The sequence below is a fragment of the Poeciliopsis prolifica genome, unplaced genomic scaffold, assembly GCF_027474105.1.
Source record: "Poeciliopsis prolifica strain line A6 unplaced genomic scaffold, Auburn_PproV2 SCAFFOLD015, whole genome shotgun sequence".
In the NCBI taxonomy this organism is placed as follows: domain Eukaryota; kingdom Metazoa; phylum Chordata; class Actinopteri; order Cyprinodontiformes; family Poeciliidae; genus Poeciliopsis; species Poeciliopsis prolifica.
Window position 1 is genome coordinate 8112096 of NW_026562390.1, and position 19933 is coordinate 8132028.

Below are 19933 nucleotides of genomic sequence, written 5' to 3' on the forward strand. Positions count from 1 at the left end.
GAAATAAACTCAGAAGCAGCTTCTCATAACAAAATTCAAAACTTTGTTTTAACCAGATGAATGTTACATCTAATGAGAACCAAAAACACCGATTTAGATTCACTTTATTTTGGTAAATTAACAACTTTCTTGCTCTGGCCCCTAAGCAATTAGGATAAACTGGCCTTTGAGTATGTTACTGTAAATCAACATGCTGTACTAGCCTAGATGCTCTCACTATTATATTAGCTAGTATTAGATTTTTAGATGATTTTAGCTTGTACATGTCTTATTTTCAGACTACATGGTTGTTACTGAAGGTAAAGGTAATGGTCCTAACCCAGAGGCCAATAGTATTTCAGCTAGTTTTAGCTTTTTAACATACTGTTATGACCTTACAGTTTAGCTTTGTAAACAGTGTTCTGCACAAATTTCTAGTACTTTCTGGTCAGGATCTTTGCATTGACTGAAAGTTTCAAATTTTCTATTTGCATTTTGCAGGCAGAAGCAGCTTTATTCTGCTGCTTCTGCCTATTTCTTACATTTCTGCAAGTCTTCTGTAGTTGTGCTTCTGCAATTTTCACTAAAATATTCAGCTTACAGCATTCACAGTGCATTTTGTGCAGGAAACACAAAATTTTCTAGTTTAATATGCATCTTTATTAAGGGTGCCTATAAAGATGCATAAAGCCAAAGTAAGTTTCTTTGGCTTTAAAAAAAAAAGTAAAAAATACTGCGATGTTACATACTGCACACTATAAAACTGATTTAAATGTGCTGATGTAAAAATTGCACCAAAAATGATACTGGACAAAATGACCACATTTATATTTTGAACTGTAAAAATCCAAAAGTCTGACATTTTATAACATTTTGAAGTAACAGAAACAAACACTGATATATTGTGCTTTGCTTTATTATCCCATGTGTTTGTATAAGTTTTAAGAACCACACTAGATCGTAATAAATACATAATTTCTCAAATTTTCCATTTCAGAAAGAAATTATTGAGAAAAGTGGACAAGATGCATTTCACAGAGACACTAATAATCATATTTGCCATTGAATTTAGCAACAGGACATTAGAAATTCTAGCTGTCCTTTATTTGGAGAAATCGTCTTCTCATAAGTTTAATAAACACTTGTTTTTTTAAACAGAAGTTTTTAAATTCTTGAACTTAGAGCAGCTTTTCTTAGAAAAAGTCAGAGGCTTTCCGTCTCTTGGGAAGCTGCAGCAGATTGTCCGTGAGGGATGTGAGGTCCTGCGCGCTCGGCGTCTTAGCTTTGGTGGGCGTTGGCGTTCCTGAAGGAGTGACTGGTCCGGCAAAGGGAGACTTGCAGGGGGTGACTCTGTGCGAGGGCGACGGCGTGTAACTTGCCCGCAGCGCTTTGTCTGTGTATTTGCTTGAAGTCCGATTTACAAGCCGCTGCAGGGCGGGCGTCAGGGCCGGGCTCAGACCTTTAGGCGTAAGACTGCAAAGTAGAAAAAATTTTCTCTTATTTTTGAGAATTTCATCATGAGTATGTAGATCAGGGAAACATTTAACAAAGATAGTGCGCTCCTTACCTTGCAAGGTTCTCTGTAACCTTCCTCAATGCCTCCTGTTTCTTTGCACGATTTTTCGCAGCAGCTTCATTTGCCATCTTTATACCCAGCCTCTCTCTTCGTCCTGGTTCGGGAATCTTTTGAACACAACAATAAGCATCAAAATGTAGCGAGATAAATAATTAGACGTTAATATCCCAGACATAAAAAGGATATCTCTCTAACCTTGAATGATGGGCCATGATTTCGCTCAACATATGGCGTATCTGATCCATCCAGACGGAACGGTGTGCTCTCTATTTCTCCCCAGGTCATCAGAGGCGAATCAGCAACTCCTGAAAAGTAAAAAACATTTTCATTTGCATGAAACTATCCAAAAGAGTTCCCCTAGAAAACCAGAGCAAACAATAAAATATGCTTCATTAAACCAAGGATCAATTTCAAAGAGATGGTTGAGCAAACACAAGTATGAAAGTAGGAAGTCATCAGTTTGGATAATGGATAAATTAAATAGAAAAGAGGGAACTTAAAAAGTGAATGAACCTCAAAGTAGGGCAGCAATTATTTTAGCAATTGATTATTATTGATTATAGATTTTTCATTTAAACACTTGTGCTTATTTTATACAATATAAAAAATATGCAAAAAATGATCTGTTGACTATTTTTTTTAGATTTAACCAATTAATAACTGGACATCAAAAGGTGCTTAATAAGAGAATGTAAAGCAGGTGAAGTTTATGAATTCTGGATAGAACATACTTTTAAAGAAAGTTTTGATCTTAAATGTAAAATGTGTAATTTTTTAAACAGTTTTGCATAATTACTACTTTGAGAGTGTTATGTGGTATATTTTAGGGTCTGTTTACTCCAATTAACCTTTAATCAAATACTAGTAAGTTAGACAATTATTTCAATAATTGATTAATCACAATTGCTTCATAGGACTGAATGATTTGCAGGTTCACTCACCAGGGGCAGGTGATGGAGTCCTTTCAAAGCCATATCCATTCACTGTTGGGGATTCATGCGGTATTAGCTCCTTCCCATCAGGGCCCACTTTACCCTGTTTGAACTGCAAAAAGAAAATTAAAATAAATAAAGATAATTCATAAGCAACACCATTCAAGTAAACATTTCTTTTGGAAGAAATTGCCTGTTTCAAGTAAAACAATTAAGTCCTGGAACCCAAAATAGCAGAACTCATCCCAATATAAATGTTACACATCCAATTTTTATAACTAATAATATTTAGCAGAACCTGGAGGAGTATGTGATTTGCTTTTTTAAAATATAAACAATAATATCAAACAAAATATTCTGGTTTTAATCTCATTTTTACACAAGGTTTCTGTGCCGTTATTGTAGGTACCTGTGCATTGAGGGCAGCAGCCTGTTGAATCTGACTTTTGTTCAGAGCTTTGCTGAACGGATCTCCAACAAACCGAGTGTTCCTGTGCACCACCTCTCTGGGCTTCTTAAAGATCGCATCATCATCTTTAACACCTAAGATAAAAGTAAAAATGACATTTTTGGAGTTAAAAAAAAATCTTCAAACATTTTATGCTACACTTTAGAAAATTTTGTGTGAGTCAAAGGGTAATTGACTAATTAAAAAATGAAACAGTCTTCTCAGTTTAACATTCATACCCTCTGGATAGTACATCAAGGCATTTTTTGCTTTGTACTCCCACGTTTCCAGTCCAGCTTTAACGCATTCTAGAGCGGCTTTCTCCATTGACGGGAGGGCGAGGTTCTCCTCGTGGCGCTGCAAAAAAGATCACAGATGATTTAAGTCTTTTCCATTCTTTCTACAGTAAACCATGAATGCACCAAAAGCAGTCATGTTTTCCTTTCTGATCTTTAATGTACTAGAAACATCCAAATGCAGCTGCATAGCAGCACTATGTGTCTCAGCACACTGCAAAACCATTCAGGTGCAGCATACTGCACATACTTTAACTCAATTCAACTATATATACACACACACACACATATGTATTTTTTCCTGTAGATGATTTAATTTCATGGCAGCATTATAAACACGATTAATGTTGCTGTGGAAACAAGCAACCCCTACAGGCCTCAGAGTTGTTGTGATGCAACTTTAAGCTAAAACTTGTAAGCCGACAAAAACACCTTATGCTATAATCACACTGGAGGCTGGTGGCTTAATTTAAGCTGTTCCCAAATAACACCTCTGAAGCTACGGTGTAAATTATCTGAGGCAGTTTCAACTTAGTTTCAAGATATTGTGATTTTTCACATGTAAGCTTCACATGGGGGATGGTGCTACTTGATGAGAGCAGTGGAGTATCAACAGTCTGTATTATTTGAGTGAGATATGTGTGCATCTGAAACTGAGACATCAAAAAACAATATTTAACAGGAAAATTGCTATGATTGCTTAAACTCATAAATATCAAAGTGTGCAGATCATCCATAATGAAATAAAATAATGTCTCCAGAAAAAAAAAAAACTTCAATGAGGCATCTCATTAAATTGTTTTGAAAATAACAGCCAAGAATCAATACCAACCTGTTTAAATTCAGCCTCTGCCTCATATAACCAAGCGTGCTTCAGTTTCTCTTTGTCTTTTGCGAGATCCATTATCTGCTCGAAGGATGCATTATCTTCACTGGTGTTTTTAGCAAGAAAACGATCCAGACCAGGCAGCTCTTTTTCTTCTTTGTCATCATCCTTTCTCTCTACAGAAACATGGTCCAACAAATGGATGGGTCAATTACTCTAGTTTACACATATATCTGCTGAATTTACTTCCACATCAACAGTGTTAAATTAAACTAAGCATATTTGTTTTAACTTACCCAAATCTGAACTTTTACTGCAAAAAGTGGAGGATGGCGATCCCAAGTGACCGACTGGTGTCTCAAAACTGGCAGGAGTCAAATCTTGCATTTTGCCAAGAAAAGGAATAGAAATAAATCACTCAAAAAAACTGAACCAAAAATATCATATAGTGTAAAATAAATACTAATTTCATTTGGAAATCTTCTACTTACAAGGTGCAGAGGTTTGCGGTGTAGATTTGTTCAATGATGAGCCGTATCTAATGGATATCTCTCTCATCTTCACAAGGTCTCCGCTTTCCTCCGCTTCAAGGTATTCCTTTTGTGCTTGAAGTTTGGTGACATCTGGGAAAAAGTCCCTTTGGATAATTTTCTCCAAGCTCTGTCAAAAGCAGCCAAGTAAAGAAGACATAAACGCTAAGAAAAAAAAAACAAATTTAAGGCAACATAAAACAGTTCTGCAGCATTAAGCAGAAATTTACTAATTAGGTTTTTCTTGATTCATACTGATTTCCAGTTTTCTTGGAGGCATGACCTTACAGTTCTGATTCTGGACCAACTTTAAGAAGAACACTGTCCAAATTATTTAAAAGGGGCAGTAGTTGTGAATGTTGCACAAAATTAAGTTCAAGAATCATCTCGATTTTATACATCGAAGAATCTGAAACATCTTGATGTCGTTGTAAAGTCAATCAAAATACCATGTGGTTCAAGAAAGAAAATTGGTCGAGTCTGATCTCTGCACGACTAGTAGCATAGAATAAAACTGAAACTGTTGCTTTATTATATTTATTTGGTGTTGCACATGTTCTCCGGATAAAAAATAGACAGAAAATAGCAAAATAGCTGCCCAATATCAAATAACGATTAGAACATTGTGCAAACACATCCCGTTCTTGCTTCTTATAGGTTTATAACTTTAAGTTTGTACGCCAAAACGTTGGAAATACGTAGAAGCTTACAGTGTTTACATCTTCAGATCAAGCTCGTCTCTGAATCGGTGTTTGTCTTGAGGTACTTACCTGAATATAATCCTCTTCATCGAGAACTTTTCTCTTAAATTTTCCTTCCTCTTTGTCCTCAGGCTGACACAGAGCCACGGTTGTGACCGCTGACGGAACCAGAGTCCCGGACAAGGCTCTCCGAACACTGGCGCTTCCCTCCATTGTGGAGCCTGTTAGCCTTTTAGCTCAAAGGCTAACGGCGACTCTATTGCGACAAAAAACCCGACTTCTAAATGATACCAAAGGGCGTATTTCAACTCAAAAATAGAATATGTTTAAAATAAAGTTAAGGAAATAAATATACAAAGACTAAAAGAAGAGTCAGCCTTGCTAAGTATAACGTTTCATCTAACTTTTAGCCATTACGACACCGTACACCACCGTACACGCAACGTAATTACGTAATGTTGTCTTCTTCGTCGTTTTCTTCTTCTTCTTCTACTACTACAGTTCAATGGCGATTGGGAAACACCAATATGGTGCATTACCGCCACCAACCAGTAAGGAGTGTAAATCAAAACTCCGTATTCCTGCCCTTGTGTATATAAATTACAAACAACTTTTACAAACAATTTTATTCTGTTGTAGGACAAATCTACATTGGTTATTCACAAACAATAGAGTCATGAAAGTATTTATTAGATCTTCATCACATAACAAGAAGCCGTTTTACAAAAAGTTACTCCATTCTTGATATGTGGAACAACCATCAAATATCAAATGTCAAAAGATTAGCATATATTGCTAGTCTCTTCATACAGGTTTGTTTGATCAAATTAGATCTATTTTGTTCATAAACTTGGCTATTTATCTGACTCGTGAGCCAAAAATATAACTTAAGGTCTCCATAAATGTTCATGTTACTGTAAATCTATAATAAAGAAATTAGTTTTCAGTGTTTCCAACTACAAATGACAATCTTTTCTGACGTCTCCATTTTGCTCTTCGGTTTTTAAACCAAACCTACCAGGAAGAAAAAAGGCAGAATTATTATTTAATACCTCCCATTCTTCATTTGGAATGTTTGGCAGGATTGTTTATGTCCACATAATCAAAAGAGAGTGAAACCTCTTCATCAAGCATTAGCAACACATGCAGCTGCTGTCTTACTTCTACTCTTTCTTCCCTTAAGTTAGTTTGCTGTGCAAGTTTCTCTCGCGCGTTTACATCTGGATACTGGTTCTGCAGGAACAGTTCCTCCAGTGCATCCAGCTGTTCTTCGGTGAAAATTGTACGGTGACGCCTGGTTCGCCTCTGCACTTGCCCCCCCTTAGGCTGCTGCTCTTCCCTGTGAGCCTCCCCCAGCCGGCACGTCTCTGAGATCATAGCCGCTTGGTTCCATCCGTACTGACAGGCTGCAATAAGATTCACACATGTCATCATAGTTTTAAATGAAAATGACAAATGCACTTTTCTTAAACTGAAAAGATCATTTTGTGTCATACCCACTGAAACAGAAAAACGCTACCTTACATGGATTATTAACTAAAATTAGGAATGCCACTGTCTATAAATCAAGACAACCACATAAAGGTGTGTTTTTTCTGAAAAACAGCCTTTAGTGAGTGAACTTTAGACAGCCTGGCAGTGTTGTTTTGACATCAAGGTTATAATGTGGATTAATAATGTGGATTACAATGAAACTTGACCAATGTCTACAAGGCTCAAAATTACTATACTGGTCAGAACTGGAGCAGAAATTACAATATTGACATTAATGCTGACAGGATTTCTGTTTTGATTTCCAGTTTCATTCGTTCTCACTGGAGAACGATTTTAAATTTCTCACTTGGGTGCTAGTTTTTTAAGTCTTCTGACTTCCTTATCCTCACTAAATAAATCTGCATATAAAGTCTTCACTAGTAACACCTGTATTAGCTTGAGAGTCTACCTTTATGATCTACAACCCCGCCCGAAGTGTTGCCTTCAGGGTTTCAGAACATAAAACTGAATTTCCATAGTCACTTTATGCAAAGACAGTTGATGGTTTGTTCTTACCGTCATGGATGAGATCAGAGTGCAGCATGTCAGCACAGTGGGAGCAGAAACAGCAGCACAGGCAGGCGTGATGAACAGGCTCAGGACACACCATCTTGTCCTTCAGTCCAAAAACCCCTGTTCCACATGGCTGTTTGTCTCCAATACTGTTAGGATATTTGTTCAGAATGTTCTCAATGGTGAACGGAAACTTTTGTCTTTCCATCTTGATGTGTCTGTTCATTTTTTTAAGGAAATTCCTTGAGCTCAAAAGCAGTAATGATAACCAGGCCTGTAACTCTCTGATACTTCCCCCTCAGTGGTTCCTCTGCTTCTACTCCTTCTACTAGAGCAAGTCTGGCCCTTATAGGCAAAAAAAAAAAAAAAAAGAAAGAAAAAGAGATGGAAGTAAAACTATAATCCCCCTGTGGACCAGACACATAAAACGGTTGAAACTTAATTCTTAGCTAATCTGGGCAGTTTTGTGAAGAGGTTAGGGAGGACGGCAGATTCGGCTAATCTCGCCTCATTCCTTTCTTCAAGCGAAATCAGATTTCACTGCATAAAATGAAAAGTGGAGCGCTCCTGAAATCCTCATTGTTGAGGTTTTAGAGAAAAGGGGATTGCTTGGTATTAGAAACCTGAACTTATAGATGGACACCTTTGGTGTGGTCTCATGCTTGTGTATGATGAATTTAAGGATTAGCCTTTGAATTAATTTCATATTGCTTCTTATGCTCAGTTTTAATGACAAATGATCTTGTATTCATTTGTAGATTTGCTCTAGAAGTTACACAAACCAATTCCTAGAGGACATTTAACAAACTATAATGGATGAGTGGGTGAAATCTGAATAAAGATGCAACAAAGATGCAGCTTTATGGGAATATATCCATCAATGTGGTTTATATTCACAATCATACATCCTGTGTCTTATCTTTGTGTTGCAGTCTTTTCAGTTTGACTTCCCTGACAATGTGCACAGCAGAGGTAAAGCTATTACTGGTTAAATTCATCTCCCTCCCAGCAAATCCTGTGATTTCATACCAGGCAATACATCTCCTTTTTTTTTTTTTCAGGGAATTAACGGATTTCCACAATCTGTCTTAAGCTCCAACCTGTTATAAGGGCTTTTGAAAACAGATAACAATAAACACCATTCCCATCCTTTTCACCTGGGTTTAATAGCGTTCAGGTGGCTGACGTATAGTATGCGCCGTGTGCGAGATTGTTATCTTAGGTTATTGTGGTTCTCAATAGAAGGAATTGCGCCAAAATCCGTGTAGGTCCACAGGGTTCAAAATTCATTACAGGGGATCAGAATTATAAAGGCTCGTGTTATTGTTGTTGTAAGCAATATTTGGTACATCTGGTAAAGTGAAGAGAATTATAATGGCTATGTTGGAAATAACGTCTTCATGGGTTTCTTCCAGGTGCATTTGAAGAGTAAACTCACTTAGAACTAATTGATTTATCACAAGACAAGAATGACTTACATCCTGTGAAGCAGACAATGTTATTACGTAATGGAATGTAATGCTGCAATTGAACAACTCTTCAAACTTAAAATAGAACAAATGCAAGTGCAATCGATTTATGAAGTAAACATAAACAGCTGTAGAAAATCAATAAAATGTAGACAACAAACAACAGTTTATCAGATAACTTTGTGGCTTGCCATTCATGTCTGCTGGGCAACTATTAAAACAGCAGTTTTCCCTTTGATTGTGCTGCTCCTAGCACTATTTACCCTACATTTCTGTATTTCAGATGTGTAAAAATGCAACATGTTTGGCCTGCACAGCACAAGAATGAACTTTTCAATAAAATTCTAAACTGTCACATTTTACAGGCCGATGCTCTGAAACGTTTAGGCTTTTTAGTCTTGTATTCAGTGGTTGGAGTTCACTCAGGCCTGAATAATGCTAAGACAAAGTAGCATTCAAGATTACATTTTGAGCCACAAAAGAAGGGAAGAAGCGCCAGAGTTTTTGACCCCCAGAGTATAATCCCATTTAGAAATTAGAAATGGTCATTTATTACTAAAAGCAATTTTCCACTTTAAACACTTTATGCATCTTCTATTAAACCACTCTGAAACATTTAGTTAGTAATTTAAAAAAGAAGCATAAACCGCTGTACAATTATATGCAGTAAAGTAATTAAATAACCCATATTAAATGTCTGTTTTGTACAGCTAGTGTGTGTTCTGGGTTAAACGTTATTACATTAAAAGATAATTGACTGGTGCGCCCCCTTGTGTCAGAACTCTATAACGGCAGAGCGACACGGGCGGCGCGCTGTCCGCCACTCGCGATAACTTGCGTTGGAGCAGCTGCAGCAAGGGCGGAAAAGGCGGGAGGAGCTTGCCGCTTCCGCGTCCGCGCAACAGTAGCAGAAACAGAAAATACAAGGGCAAAATGGAAGATAAGTTAATTTTAGCTGTATTTAATTACCCGGAACTGTACAATGTCACTTTACCGAATTACCGTTGTACGGAAAGTCGCATAAACGCTTGGAGAAACATCAGTATGGCACTTGGTTACCCATGTGAGTATTTGTTTATGCAACTTTACTTCCAGTTATTGTTTGCTTAGCCGCATCTGCGTCGGGAGTCTACTCAGGCGCCAGTTGTTTACGGGAGCAGAAGTATTTCACGCGTCTGAACTTGGCGATTCGCTGTGATTTAGACGTTTATCCCGGTTGCTAGGTCCACTTTGACGTTGATGCAGCCGCGCGCGCCGTGCTAGCGGTGACAGCCGTTGCTCCCACGCCGCAGGCCGCGCTGCGCGAAGCGGAGCGGCGCCGCGTGCCTCTACCGCGGAGCTAGCCGCGGCACTGAACTTGTTCAGCGGCATGGACGCGCGGCGTTCTCCGACCTTCGAGCGATTCCGGGCGCTTTCTTTGCTGAAGCTGCTGCTAGAAAGGCTGGAAAAGCCTTTCTAGTAGCAAACGCCTCGGTTTGTTAAACATGCCACACAGTGCGGGACAAATGGAGGGCCCAACCCCAGAGTAAGTGCGCAAAGTCAAAAGCAACAGAGTGCAGAACTGAAATATATTTATAAACCATATACAAAAAATTTCTTTAATAATGTTTGGTTTTGTTTATTTTTGAAGATCCAACTTTAGAATAATGCTGATAAATAATTCAATTGAAAAACTTTTTATACATCAGTTAGTCAACATAAAGTTTTAAATTAGATAATAAATAAATAAAAACACCCAATATATGTGCTGGTTGGATCAAATGTAATTATTGTTAAAGTAATTAGCTTTAAAATCTTCAAAAGGAAACTAATTGTTCTTAGGATGAGAAACACATCAGCTGTCAAGTCTTGGCATGTTTTTTTTTTCTTCTTCTTTAATACAGATCTGAATTTTGACCAGACACTTCTAACACATTGACAGGGTTTGATCCAACCAAGGCACTTTACTATTTTCCAACTTCAAGATGCGTCCTTTCTCCAACCCACCTGAATCAAACGAATCTCTGGTTACACGAACTGATTGACTGCTGAATCAAAACGTCAGTTTGATTCAGGTGTTTTAGAGAAATCCCGATCTAAACATTTTAAAAATAAGGATAAAAATATGCATTATGAATAAGAATTTTGATATATTCTCTTATTTCAGAAAGTGAAACCTATTAATTCATTACCGAGTTAAATACTTCCAAGCTTTATGGCTTGTAAGTTTGAAAATTAACTAAAAAAAGGATAATTTACACAAAACTGACAGGCTTCTGTCAATGCAGTTTTCTCACCAATCAAGCAGTTAACACCAAGGTTGAACCAACTTTTGGCACATTTGGCAATGTGGCCAGTAAGCAAGTCCTGGTGGAAGATAGTCAGCATCTAGATAAAGTTGTTCAGCAGAAGGAAGCACTGAGTCCTCTAAAATTTTAGGGTAGACTGTTGCATTGACTGTGAACTTCAGAAAACTGAGTGAGCCAACACAGTGATCATTGAAAACAATAAAAAGGCTTAAAATGTTTCACTATATGTGTCATAAATCTTTGAAAGTTTTGGCGATGTTCCAGTTTTACACTCTGAAATCTTGTTTTTCAGCCCATGAATGCAAAAGGAAATGGAAAAACCTCAGAGACCGCTACCTGAAGGAAGTCCGGATGGAGCTCAAAGGCAAAAAGCAGGGAGAGTTTATACAAAGCAAATGGAAATACAGACAGCTGATGAACTTTATCGCCCCCTTCACCGGATCCAGAGTGGGAGTGACGGACATCTGTGGCAACTGTGACGACCACAACCTTGACCACGAATCCGGGAGTGGTGAGGGAGACACCGCTTCGTCAGAGTCGACCAAGACTTCTCTAAAGGTTTCTACGAGTCCGTCCGAGCAAAAAGCTCCGCTGGGCTTCGTAACACAGCTTCCCACGTTGTCTCAGGACACAGAGCTGACTCAGCTGGCCATGGTGGCCAAGATGCCCCCCGTCTCCCAGATAACCCCCACCAGCAACACTGGACGGAAACGGACTTTGTTGCCGGAGTCGGCGTCTCCTCAAAGCACAGACTTGTCAAATAAGTGGCTGGTGAAGGAAGGTGGCGGGCCGCTCCCCGCCAGGATGCGGCAGGACGAGGATGAGCTGTTTCTGCTGAGCTTCGTTCCAGCTCTGAAGAGACTGGCCCCACAGAAAAGGTGCGAGACTAAAATGAAGATTCAGCAGATAATGTACGAAGCAGAATTTAACGTGCAGGAAAAGGTGCCACAAGACACATAGAATCGATTCAAATTTAACTTATTTTTCTTTCCGAGATTCATAAATCTTTTCTTCAACATGCATTTCATTTCAAATAAAATGTTGCTTTTTGACTTGTGTGTTTATTTGATGGCTTTTGCAGAGATTGAGTAGTAATAAAACGACACAGAAACAAAGGAAAAAGTCATAACTTATTTATAAAGCTTTACTGTCAGAGGAAATTCAGTTAGAAAAGTTACCTCCATTTTCAACAAGTTTTCATTAACTCTCTAATCTACAATATTTTACATTTAATTACAGTGAAAATCAGAAAAGAAAAAGGTTGTACAGTTTGGAGCAAAACACTGTTTGAGAAAAAGATTTTTTATCTGATTACAAGCTCAGGCTCTGGGTTAATGCATGCTCATCCATTTTTAATCATTGGTTAGCAGTTTCCAGTATTTAGGTTTTTCTGAACAAACTGCTTAAAATGTTCCCATTGGATAGAAATGGAAACACAGTATGAATGTCCGTATGAGTATTGAAATATCTAAGGCTTGAATAAAATGTTATGATTACTCAGTAGTCTGATTTGGGTCACTAAATTAAGACGAGGACAAAAAATAATTAAAAAAATCAGCATCTTGATGCGTAAAACATCTGGTTTCAACTGTATTTCAAAGGAGCGACATAACACATTAAACAAAATCTCTGTCCAATCTGAAGTGACAACAACCTGATCAGTTTCCAAAGCTTTTATGCAATCAGCAGCCAAAACATCATCACCAAAGCAACGAACAGGAAGAGTCGAGAGAGAAACTGCTCGTCCGTGTGCTGTGGTGTTCCAGGAGCCGCTGCAAAAAGGTCAGCAGAGGTTATTTGTGCCGTCGTTTCAAAAGACGCACAAAACGAAAAGCTCAGGGTGAAATGTGCCGCTACCTGGAGGAGGTCTGCCATCGTTGATGTTAAAAGCGGTGGCGAAAATACCAAACGGAAAGGCGCCGATTCCAAATGACATCTGGAAACCACCATCTCCAAAGCCAAAGCCCTGAAAACCCTGTGAGATGTCATCAGAAACGTGTTAAAACAGACAGTGAGTGAGATGTGACGCAATAAGATGCAAGACTTGTGGGGATTCTCCTGAGGAGCTTCAACTCGACTGTCACAGTGTAATGGATCCCATAGGGAAGTATGTGACTGCTAATGAATAAAACACAGCTACACCCTGCAGCAGACGTATGTAAGGGTTTCATCATGAATGGGTGGATTTCCTCAGCAGCTGGCGTGAATTAGGAAATAAAGGCTAAACTATAGTGGTGCTAATATAAAATAAGAACACAACATATTGTGTTTGGCTCATTTACTTACGCCACGGTTTTCCGGCTCAGGTCTTTGTCCTTGAGGTCGAGGGGGTGTTCTTTCTCTTTAAAAAAAAGTTTGAAAGACAATATACAGTTAAATTTCTGAAAATTGCTCATTTAATCCTGCACAAGGCCAAGTATCACACCAGTTTCTCTCTGTCCTGCAGTCTCAATCTGGTGTGACAGAGCCTTACACAAACTTAATGCTATTTTTAACCTCAATGTGTCATAATGCGGATTATCAAAAATATATCAACTTTTAAACTTTGGTGCCTGTGTCAACAACATACAGCACCCACCTGGGATCCTGTTGTCCTGTGCTTCCTCTTCCATATAAGGGAATCACTTTTTCCCTGCTGATGCCAGCTTTACAAACTGGACACACTTGTCTGTTAGGTCGGGTTTCCAGCCACTGCATGAGCAAGAAGTGTTGCTATTGAGCCAACCACTTATTTTGTAAACCTTGCGTTGTTTTTGGAAGGGGACAAAGAAGATCCAGCTTACCTGATGCAAACAAGGCCAGCTGCAAAGAGCACAGGAAAGGAAAGAGTGCGATACTTTTGATCAAATACATGACTTAAAAATGCTAAATAAAATTCAAACAAAGCAATCGGAGGCAGAAAGTGCGACAGCTTAGAAATGAACCGATAATGCTATCATCATTAAAGACTAATGAGTTTAAGTTGTAGAGTTCACCACAAAAATAACTTTATACATTTTAGTCAATTGCTTTTATTCTACAAAAGCAAAAAAAACATTCGCTTCTCAACTAGATAGGCCCGACATTACAAATAAAGACGCTGCACAAAAAAAGAAGCAAAAAGCCTAAAAAAAAGGTCAAAAATATAAAAATATACAAGTTAACTTTAGAATTGTTTTTTTTAACAGATTTACCGGTTCATCAGGACCATTCAACTTGTGTTCGGTGTGCTCAGAGTTGTTATTTTTGTTGTTTTATTCTTCGTTTTATGTCCTGGCAGTTGGTGAACATTTTGAAGAACTTAAATGTGCTATGCAAATAAATGTGACTTTGACATAAAAACATTGTGAGACAAAATACATTGAATTTAGCTTAAGCTTTAGTGTTTTTATTTAAAAAATAGCTCTTTGTTTCAGGATGCAGCCACATTCAATTGGAAGTAAACATAATGTATAATTTTATTAGGATGAAACTTTCAAAAATGTGTTACTTAATGAGTGGTATATTTTCTTAAAGAGAGTGTAAAGAAAACAATCCTGTATTGCATTTTTGTGAAAATTTACAATGGAAGTCAAACACTAGAAATTGTTTAACTTCAAAATGTTTGATTCTATTAGATTCTAACTAAAAGCAGACCAGCATGTCAATACTCTGCTCTGATTCCAACAATATGCAAACATCCTAGTTGAATCTCACCAGAAAAGATGTCCGCACAGGCTGATCACGGCATCCTTGGCGGTGTCCAGACAGATGTTGCATTCAAAAGTGCTGTCCTGGCTGCCGCCGTCGGCAGCGGTCGAGCTACTCGATCCTCCGGGACTGGAGGTCTCAGCAGCGGCCGGGGCAGAACCAGAGGCTGCGGCTGCTGCCGCCGCCGGAGGAGGAGGAGGAGCAGAGGCGGCCATTTATCTACTGCAACTGAACTTTCACTGCTAACCCCCGAATGAGACTCATAGGGGAGTCCGGCTGAATTGGGTGGTCGCTGACAAGCAGCAGAAGAGTGAGCTGGGAGGAGGGATAAAAACAAAATCACCAGCTGCTAGCTCAGCTCAGCTGGCGTCCATCTGGAAACAGAAGCTACGCTAACCGTTAGCAAGCGAGAAGGACAGCGGCACGACAGAGTTCAAGAGAGAGAAAAAAATGAAAGTAAAACGTAAACATTAACGAAGACAAATTCTAATTCAGTTAAGCTATTTGTAAAATACCAAGTAGTAGCTGATAATTGTAACGAGTAGGGGAAAAACTCACAGCTGATTGCATCACATCCGCAAGTTGGTCTGGTAGCTTCCTTTGTCTGAACGGTAGGGGGCGTGCTTATCAATGAGCGAGGATCTGACCCCATCTTTATTACGTTTGTCCTGTTTTTTTCGTTTTTACCATTTAACATTGTCATTTCTAAGGACCTAAACAAGTTTAATACACTCCTTATTCAGTTCAGTTCATAAAAAAAAACAAAAAACTTTATTTACACCGGAGGGAAAAATTAAATGTCGTAACTTATATCCTCCAAATATCTTCATAGAGTTGTCTGAATGTTGATGATGTGAGCATCATCAACATCCAGTAGAGGGAGGTCTTGCAAAGAATTTGAGGAAGCCTCTGATGGAAGGCTGTTGGTTTTTGACAGTCATGACATGTTAACAGGTCAATATCTGGGTGGCAGAGATAAAATTTCACAGTAATGTGTCCTGGATGACACAATCAGTGGTTGATAAGCACTACTTATTGACCCAATTTGTCTCTTTAAGCCTATGACTGGCTGTATGATTGAAAGCCGGGCCTTTGGATTTGGAGATTTGATTCTTACCCATAATGATCATTTTCATTTGTCTGAGGCCTTATGCTTAATTTGATTTGGGGAACATGATTAGACAGCAGTACTATTGTCTCTTTTATATTGTCCACATTTGATGGATTTTTTTCCTCCTAGTATTCTGGTAAACTTTGGTTTAAAGCAAGCCAGTGAGCAAATGCTGAAATATTTTAGTAGTATATTTGATATGTTTTGATGTAAAACTTTTAGTAACAGCACCAAGCGGGGAGGAGCAGTGGAAACTGGCACCCATCTGGGGTAAGACCTGGAGATTACCCACACAAAATGACCCCTATCAATGAAACTTTCTCAATCAAGTTCTAAGTTATGTTTTGTTTGGAGAATAAAATACTTTCACTATTAAATGACAAACAAATTTTGAGTGTTTATTCTTTGCATATTTTGGTTCGTCTCAGTAAAACAACCACAAGATTGTGAATTTTCTTAATAAATAAAGTGCACATTGACTTTTAATAAAATACTTACTTTTTATTGCATAGAACAACAATTTATTGTGGATAATTCATTTAGTTACAACCACAGCATATGTTTCAGTTACAAAGGATAGCAAAAATTATTAAAAGCTGTCAAATAGTTTAAGTACAAAATATAAGTTTTGTGCTTTTTACAGCTAAATCACCTTAAAGAAAATCAAAATACAATGTTTTTTCAGGAAATAGTGTGAGTTGCAATTATTTCCATTGATTTGGATCTTGAGTGATTGAATCCAGTCGTGCGGATATCCTCAAACCTTGACGTCATAGAGCGCTTCAGAGTTCGCTTGAAGTCATTGCCGATGAACACGTAGAGGATGGGGGAGATGAAGGCGTTAGCTGCTGCCAGGGTGGCCCCCACTTTTAGTCCAGCCACAAGCACATCTACCCGGTGCTTGTTAAAGTTCATTTCCATGAGAAGAAAGGTATGGTAGGGCACCCAGCAGAAGAAAAACGACAAGATGAGTGCCACCATGATTTTATAAGGCCTCTTCGATCGAATGGTTGAGCCACTCACCTTCACACAGATCACCGCGCAGCTGAACACAATAATCAAGAAAGGAACAAGAAATCCACATAAGAACCGACCCAGTACCACAGCCTCATGGCTGATGTTGGAGCTGTATTTCAACTGGCACTTGGTGACTGATTCTAGGACTACGGTGGTTCTAAAAATTGCTGAAGGAAGTGTTAGGAGTCCAGCGAGAAGCCACATCACGGTGACTGCTCCGTACGCTTTGTGCACCGTTCGGTGGTTGTTCGCCCACACAGGAAACAAAACAAGGACACAACGGTCAGCGCTGATTAAGACCAAGAGGAACACACTACTGTACATGTTGAGAAACAAAGCAGAGGAGGTGAACTTGCACAAAACCTGGCCAAAAGGCCAGTTTGAGGTCAGAACGTAAAAAACTTCAAAGGGCAAAAAGATACAAAAAAACAAGTCCGAAAGAGCCAGGCTGATGTACCAGGTGGTGATGACCGTTCTTTTCATTTTACACCCACAGATCCATACCACTACAGCGTTCCCTATCAGACCAAGAAATGATATGAAGATGTTGACCACTGCAAGAACAAGAGTCAGGGAGACTTGAGAGCCGTCTGATGGTTGTAGGACGTTTTTAGTTTCATTGTTTGGAGTGTAATCATCGTATTCAACGTAATCCAATTCCATTGTGAGTTTTCCTAAAAAATATATATATATATATATAAAACATTCTTCATAAACATGGTCATACAAACAACATTGAAAATAAACAACTGCAATCCAAAGTGTAGCCTAAAGTAGATAAAGCTAAATACTTACTTCTTGTGTGGATGTAAAAACAGACCTTAACATCTCCCTTCCGTAGTTCTCTGTGCTAAATATGACTTCTCACTTCCCTTTCTCTGAGCATGTTGCTTAACAGGTTCGAGATTACGACAAGGAGGGTGGAAACAGTGATAATAGGTGTGCCGCCCCATCAGAATGATAAATATCAGAACGCAGCTTCAGTACCTCACAAAAGTGTTAACGCACGCGAACATTTGAACATTTTGTGATTCCGCCATTCATGTTAGGAAGTTTCTGAGACAAATTATTGCAGTGTATCAAGTAGTTGACATGGAAGGAAAATGACACCGGGTTTTGATTGTTTTTTGTTTTTACAAAAACTATTTGTAAATTAAAAACTATTTAACAAAACATTAAAACACATGGTTTTTAAAAAAAATTTTGTTTACTTTCTGATGAACTCTGTCACCACTCAAATCCTACTTCTCCAGTTCCTCTTTGACCCTTTGGTATTTCTCAAGCTTCCTATGTTCCTATGATTGCAATATCTCCCATGGTTGTTCTCTTTTCTAATTTGTCTACATTCACATTACCCAATTATTAGAGAATCTGCATGTCCCATACAATCTTAAACCTTATTATTCTTAAATATTCTTGCCAATCTGTCCCACATTCTTGTCCACTATTTTATCAACTTGTTTATGGTGTTCAATGTAAGATTTGCCTGCCAGTGTGCCATGGCCAGGTATTATGTTTTTGACTGTTTCAAGGACATCTTTGCTTAGCCCACGTCCTGAATCTTGTCTGATGTGGCAGACCTCATCCTCTATTTCTCTGTTCCTGCTATTCTATCAGTTCCTCCTTCAACAGAAATTACAGATTTGTTGATCTTGGCCACTTCCTGAATTTGACAATGTATGTGTTGTATGCATTCTGAGAATACCTTAGTTTATTTATCTTTACTTGAAGCCTACCATTTGTCAAAGTTTTGCAGTTGATGTAATTGGTTGAGATCTCTCAGGGTCGCAGCCCAGCAGGGGTTCTAAGGCTCCTGCAAGACTCTCAGGTCGGCCCTAGAGGGAGAGTAAAGACTGACTCATTGGTTTGATATCTTTGAACAAAGAGGAACAAACTGAACGGTGCACTACTGGTTCCTGGTCAGTTGATCACAGAAATGCTGATTTCACAGTATTGTAAGAGAATATGTTCAGTATTATCTTAACAAAAATGAGGAAGAAAAAGTCCTGATAATGTCCACTCTAAAGAAAACGTGATCAAGACAAGCATGACCAAACGTGCAACGTGGAAGTTCTGAAGGCTTCACTAACCAACCAACCTGGGTCAAATGGAAAAAGAAATCATCCAGTGAACAGAAAAACTACTTGCACCAGGTGACAACTCTGTTATAAAAATTACAGTATTCTGTCTTTGTCTGAAATTTTGTTTGATGAGCTCAAACATTAAAAAGATCAAACTGAACAAATCTATAATGAAAAAAAAATTGTCACAAAACTGCACCTTCTGACAGTTTCTATAAAAAAGGATCAGCCAATAACATCACAAAACCACTTCTAGGAAACATTTCCTCTTTTAACTAGATTTGAATCTTTGAATGCATAAAATACAGAAATACATTGATACACAATTAGAAATTATACGGGTTTTCCAGCTTGAAAATACCACTTTTGGAGGTAACATTTGTTTTGATTTGAAACTTTTTGACTTTTTGCCTGTTTTTTTCTTGCATTTGTTTTTGTTTTGTTTTTTCAGTTGAAGAGAAGCTAAACTTGTAATTTTTTTTACAACAGTGTCTTAGAAGGTATTTATCTTGGATTTAATCATTTGTTTTACATTTTTAAAACTTTAGAAAACCCCCATATATATTTTTTGAAATAGTTTGAAAGCGGATGTGGGGTTGGACAACTTCCGGTGGCTATAGCGTTAGCATTGAAAGGCTAGGAAAATGGCTCAGTCTCGGCGCAGTTATTTTTGTTCAGTCCCTGGTTGTTCATGTGGGGCAAGAAAACAGCCTTATCTGTCATATCATGCGTTCCCGACGGACCCGGACCAACGGAGGCAGTGGATCCAGGCGATCTGAAGAGATGAAGGTCCGGACTTTTGCATAAAGACGGGGAACACTTTTGTATGTAGCCGCCACTTCACACCGGAGGATTTTGTTAGCGGATCCACCACCAGCCGCCTTAAAAGTGGAGCTGTTCCTTCCCCGTTTGCCTAGAATAACTTCACTGCACCAGTAATGAGAGAGTCTGCTTTCGAGAGGGC

The 19933-nt window shown here is 38.5% G+C and overlaps 5 protein-coding genes across 6 annotated transcripts; 1 reads left to right on the forward strand and 4 right to left on the reverse strand.

Moving 5' to 3' along the window:
• Positions 1-879: 879 nt before the first annotated feature.
• ess2 (ess-2 splicing factor homolog) lies at positions 880-5741 on the reverse strand. The gene is made up of 10 exons (XM_055040036.1): positions 5358-5741; positions 4549-4717; positions 4354-4437; positions 4064-4233; positions 3175-3292; positions 2897-3030; positions 2497-2599; positions 1751-1860; positions 1547-1662; positions 880-1452 (listed from the first exon to the last, which is right to left on the reverse strand). Exons 1-10 carry the CDS (start codon positions 5499-5501, stop codon positions 1173-1175), a joined length of 1428 nt encoding a protein of 475 aa, XP_054896011.1. The 5' UTR covers positions 5502-5741; the 3' UTR covers positions 880-1172.
• Positions 5742-6120: 379 nt separating this feature from the next.
• On the reverse strand, positions 6121-7571 carry LOC129366749 (homeobox protein goosecoid-2). The gene is made up of 3 exons (XM_055040756.1): positions 7338-7571; positions 6450-6694; positions 6121-6302 (listed from the first exon to the last, which is right to left on the reverse strand). Exons 1-3 carry the CDS (start codon positions 7558-7560, stop codon positions 6225-6227), a joined length of 546 nt encoding a protein of 181 aa, XP_054896731.1. The 5' UTR covers positions 7561-7571; the 3' UTR covers positions 6121-6224.
• Positions 7572-9599: 2028 nt separating this feature from the next.
• LOC129366614 (uncharacterized) lies at positions 9600-12143 on the forward strand. Its single transcript, XM_055040582.1, has 2 exons — positions 9600-9866; positions 11384-12143. The coding sequence occupies exons 1-2, from the start codon at positions 9737-9739 to the stop codon at positions 12049-12051; spliced, it is 798 nt and encodes a 265-aa protein (XP_054896557.1). The 5' UTR covers positions 9600-9736; the 3' UTR covers positions 12052-12143.
• Positions 12144-12221: 78 nt separating this feature from the next.
• rnf185 (ring finger protein 185) lies at positions 12222-15359 on the reverse strand. Of its 2 annotated transcripts, XM_055040584.1 has the most exons (7): positions 15319-15359; positions 14767-15075; positions 13875-13893; positions 13670-13782; positions 13378-13432; positions 12949-13066; positions 12222-12863 (listed from the first exon to the last, which is right to left on the reverse strand). In XM_055040584.1, the coding sequence occupies exons 2-7, from the start codon at positions 14973-14975 to the stop codon at positions 12766-12768; spliced, it is 612 nt and encodes a 203-aa protein (XP_054896559.1). In that variant the 5' UTR covers positions 14976-15075; positions 15319-15359; the 3' UTR covers positions 12222-12765. The 2 variants fall into 2 exon arrangements, with proteins under 2 accessions (XP_054896559.1, XP_054896558.1); XM_055040583.1 differs by lacking the exon at positions 15319-15359 and having other exon boundaries at positions 14767-15312.
• Positions 15360-16391: 1032 nt separating this feature from the next.
• On the reverse strand, positions 16392-17749 carry LOC129366513 (chemerin-like receptor 1). The gene is made up of 2 exons (XM_055040420.1): positions 17684-17749; positions 16392-17562 (listed from the first exon to the last, which is right to left on the reverse strand). The coding sequence occupies exon 2, from the start codon at positions 17549-17551 to the stop codon at positions 16553-16555; it is 999 nt and encodes a 332-aa protein (XP_054896395.1). The 5' UTR covers positions 17552-17562; positions 17684-17749; the 3' UTR covers positions 16392-16552.
• Positions 17750-19933: the final 2184 nt, after the last annotated feature.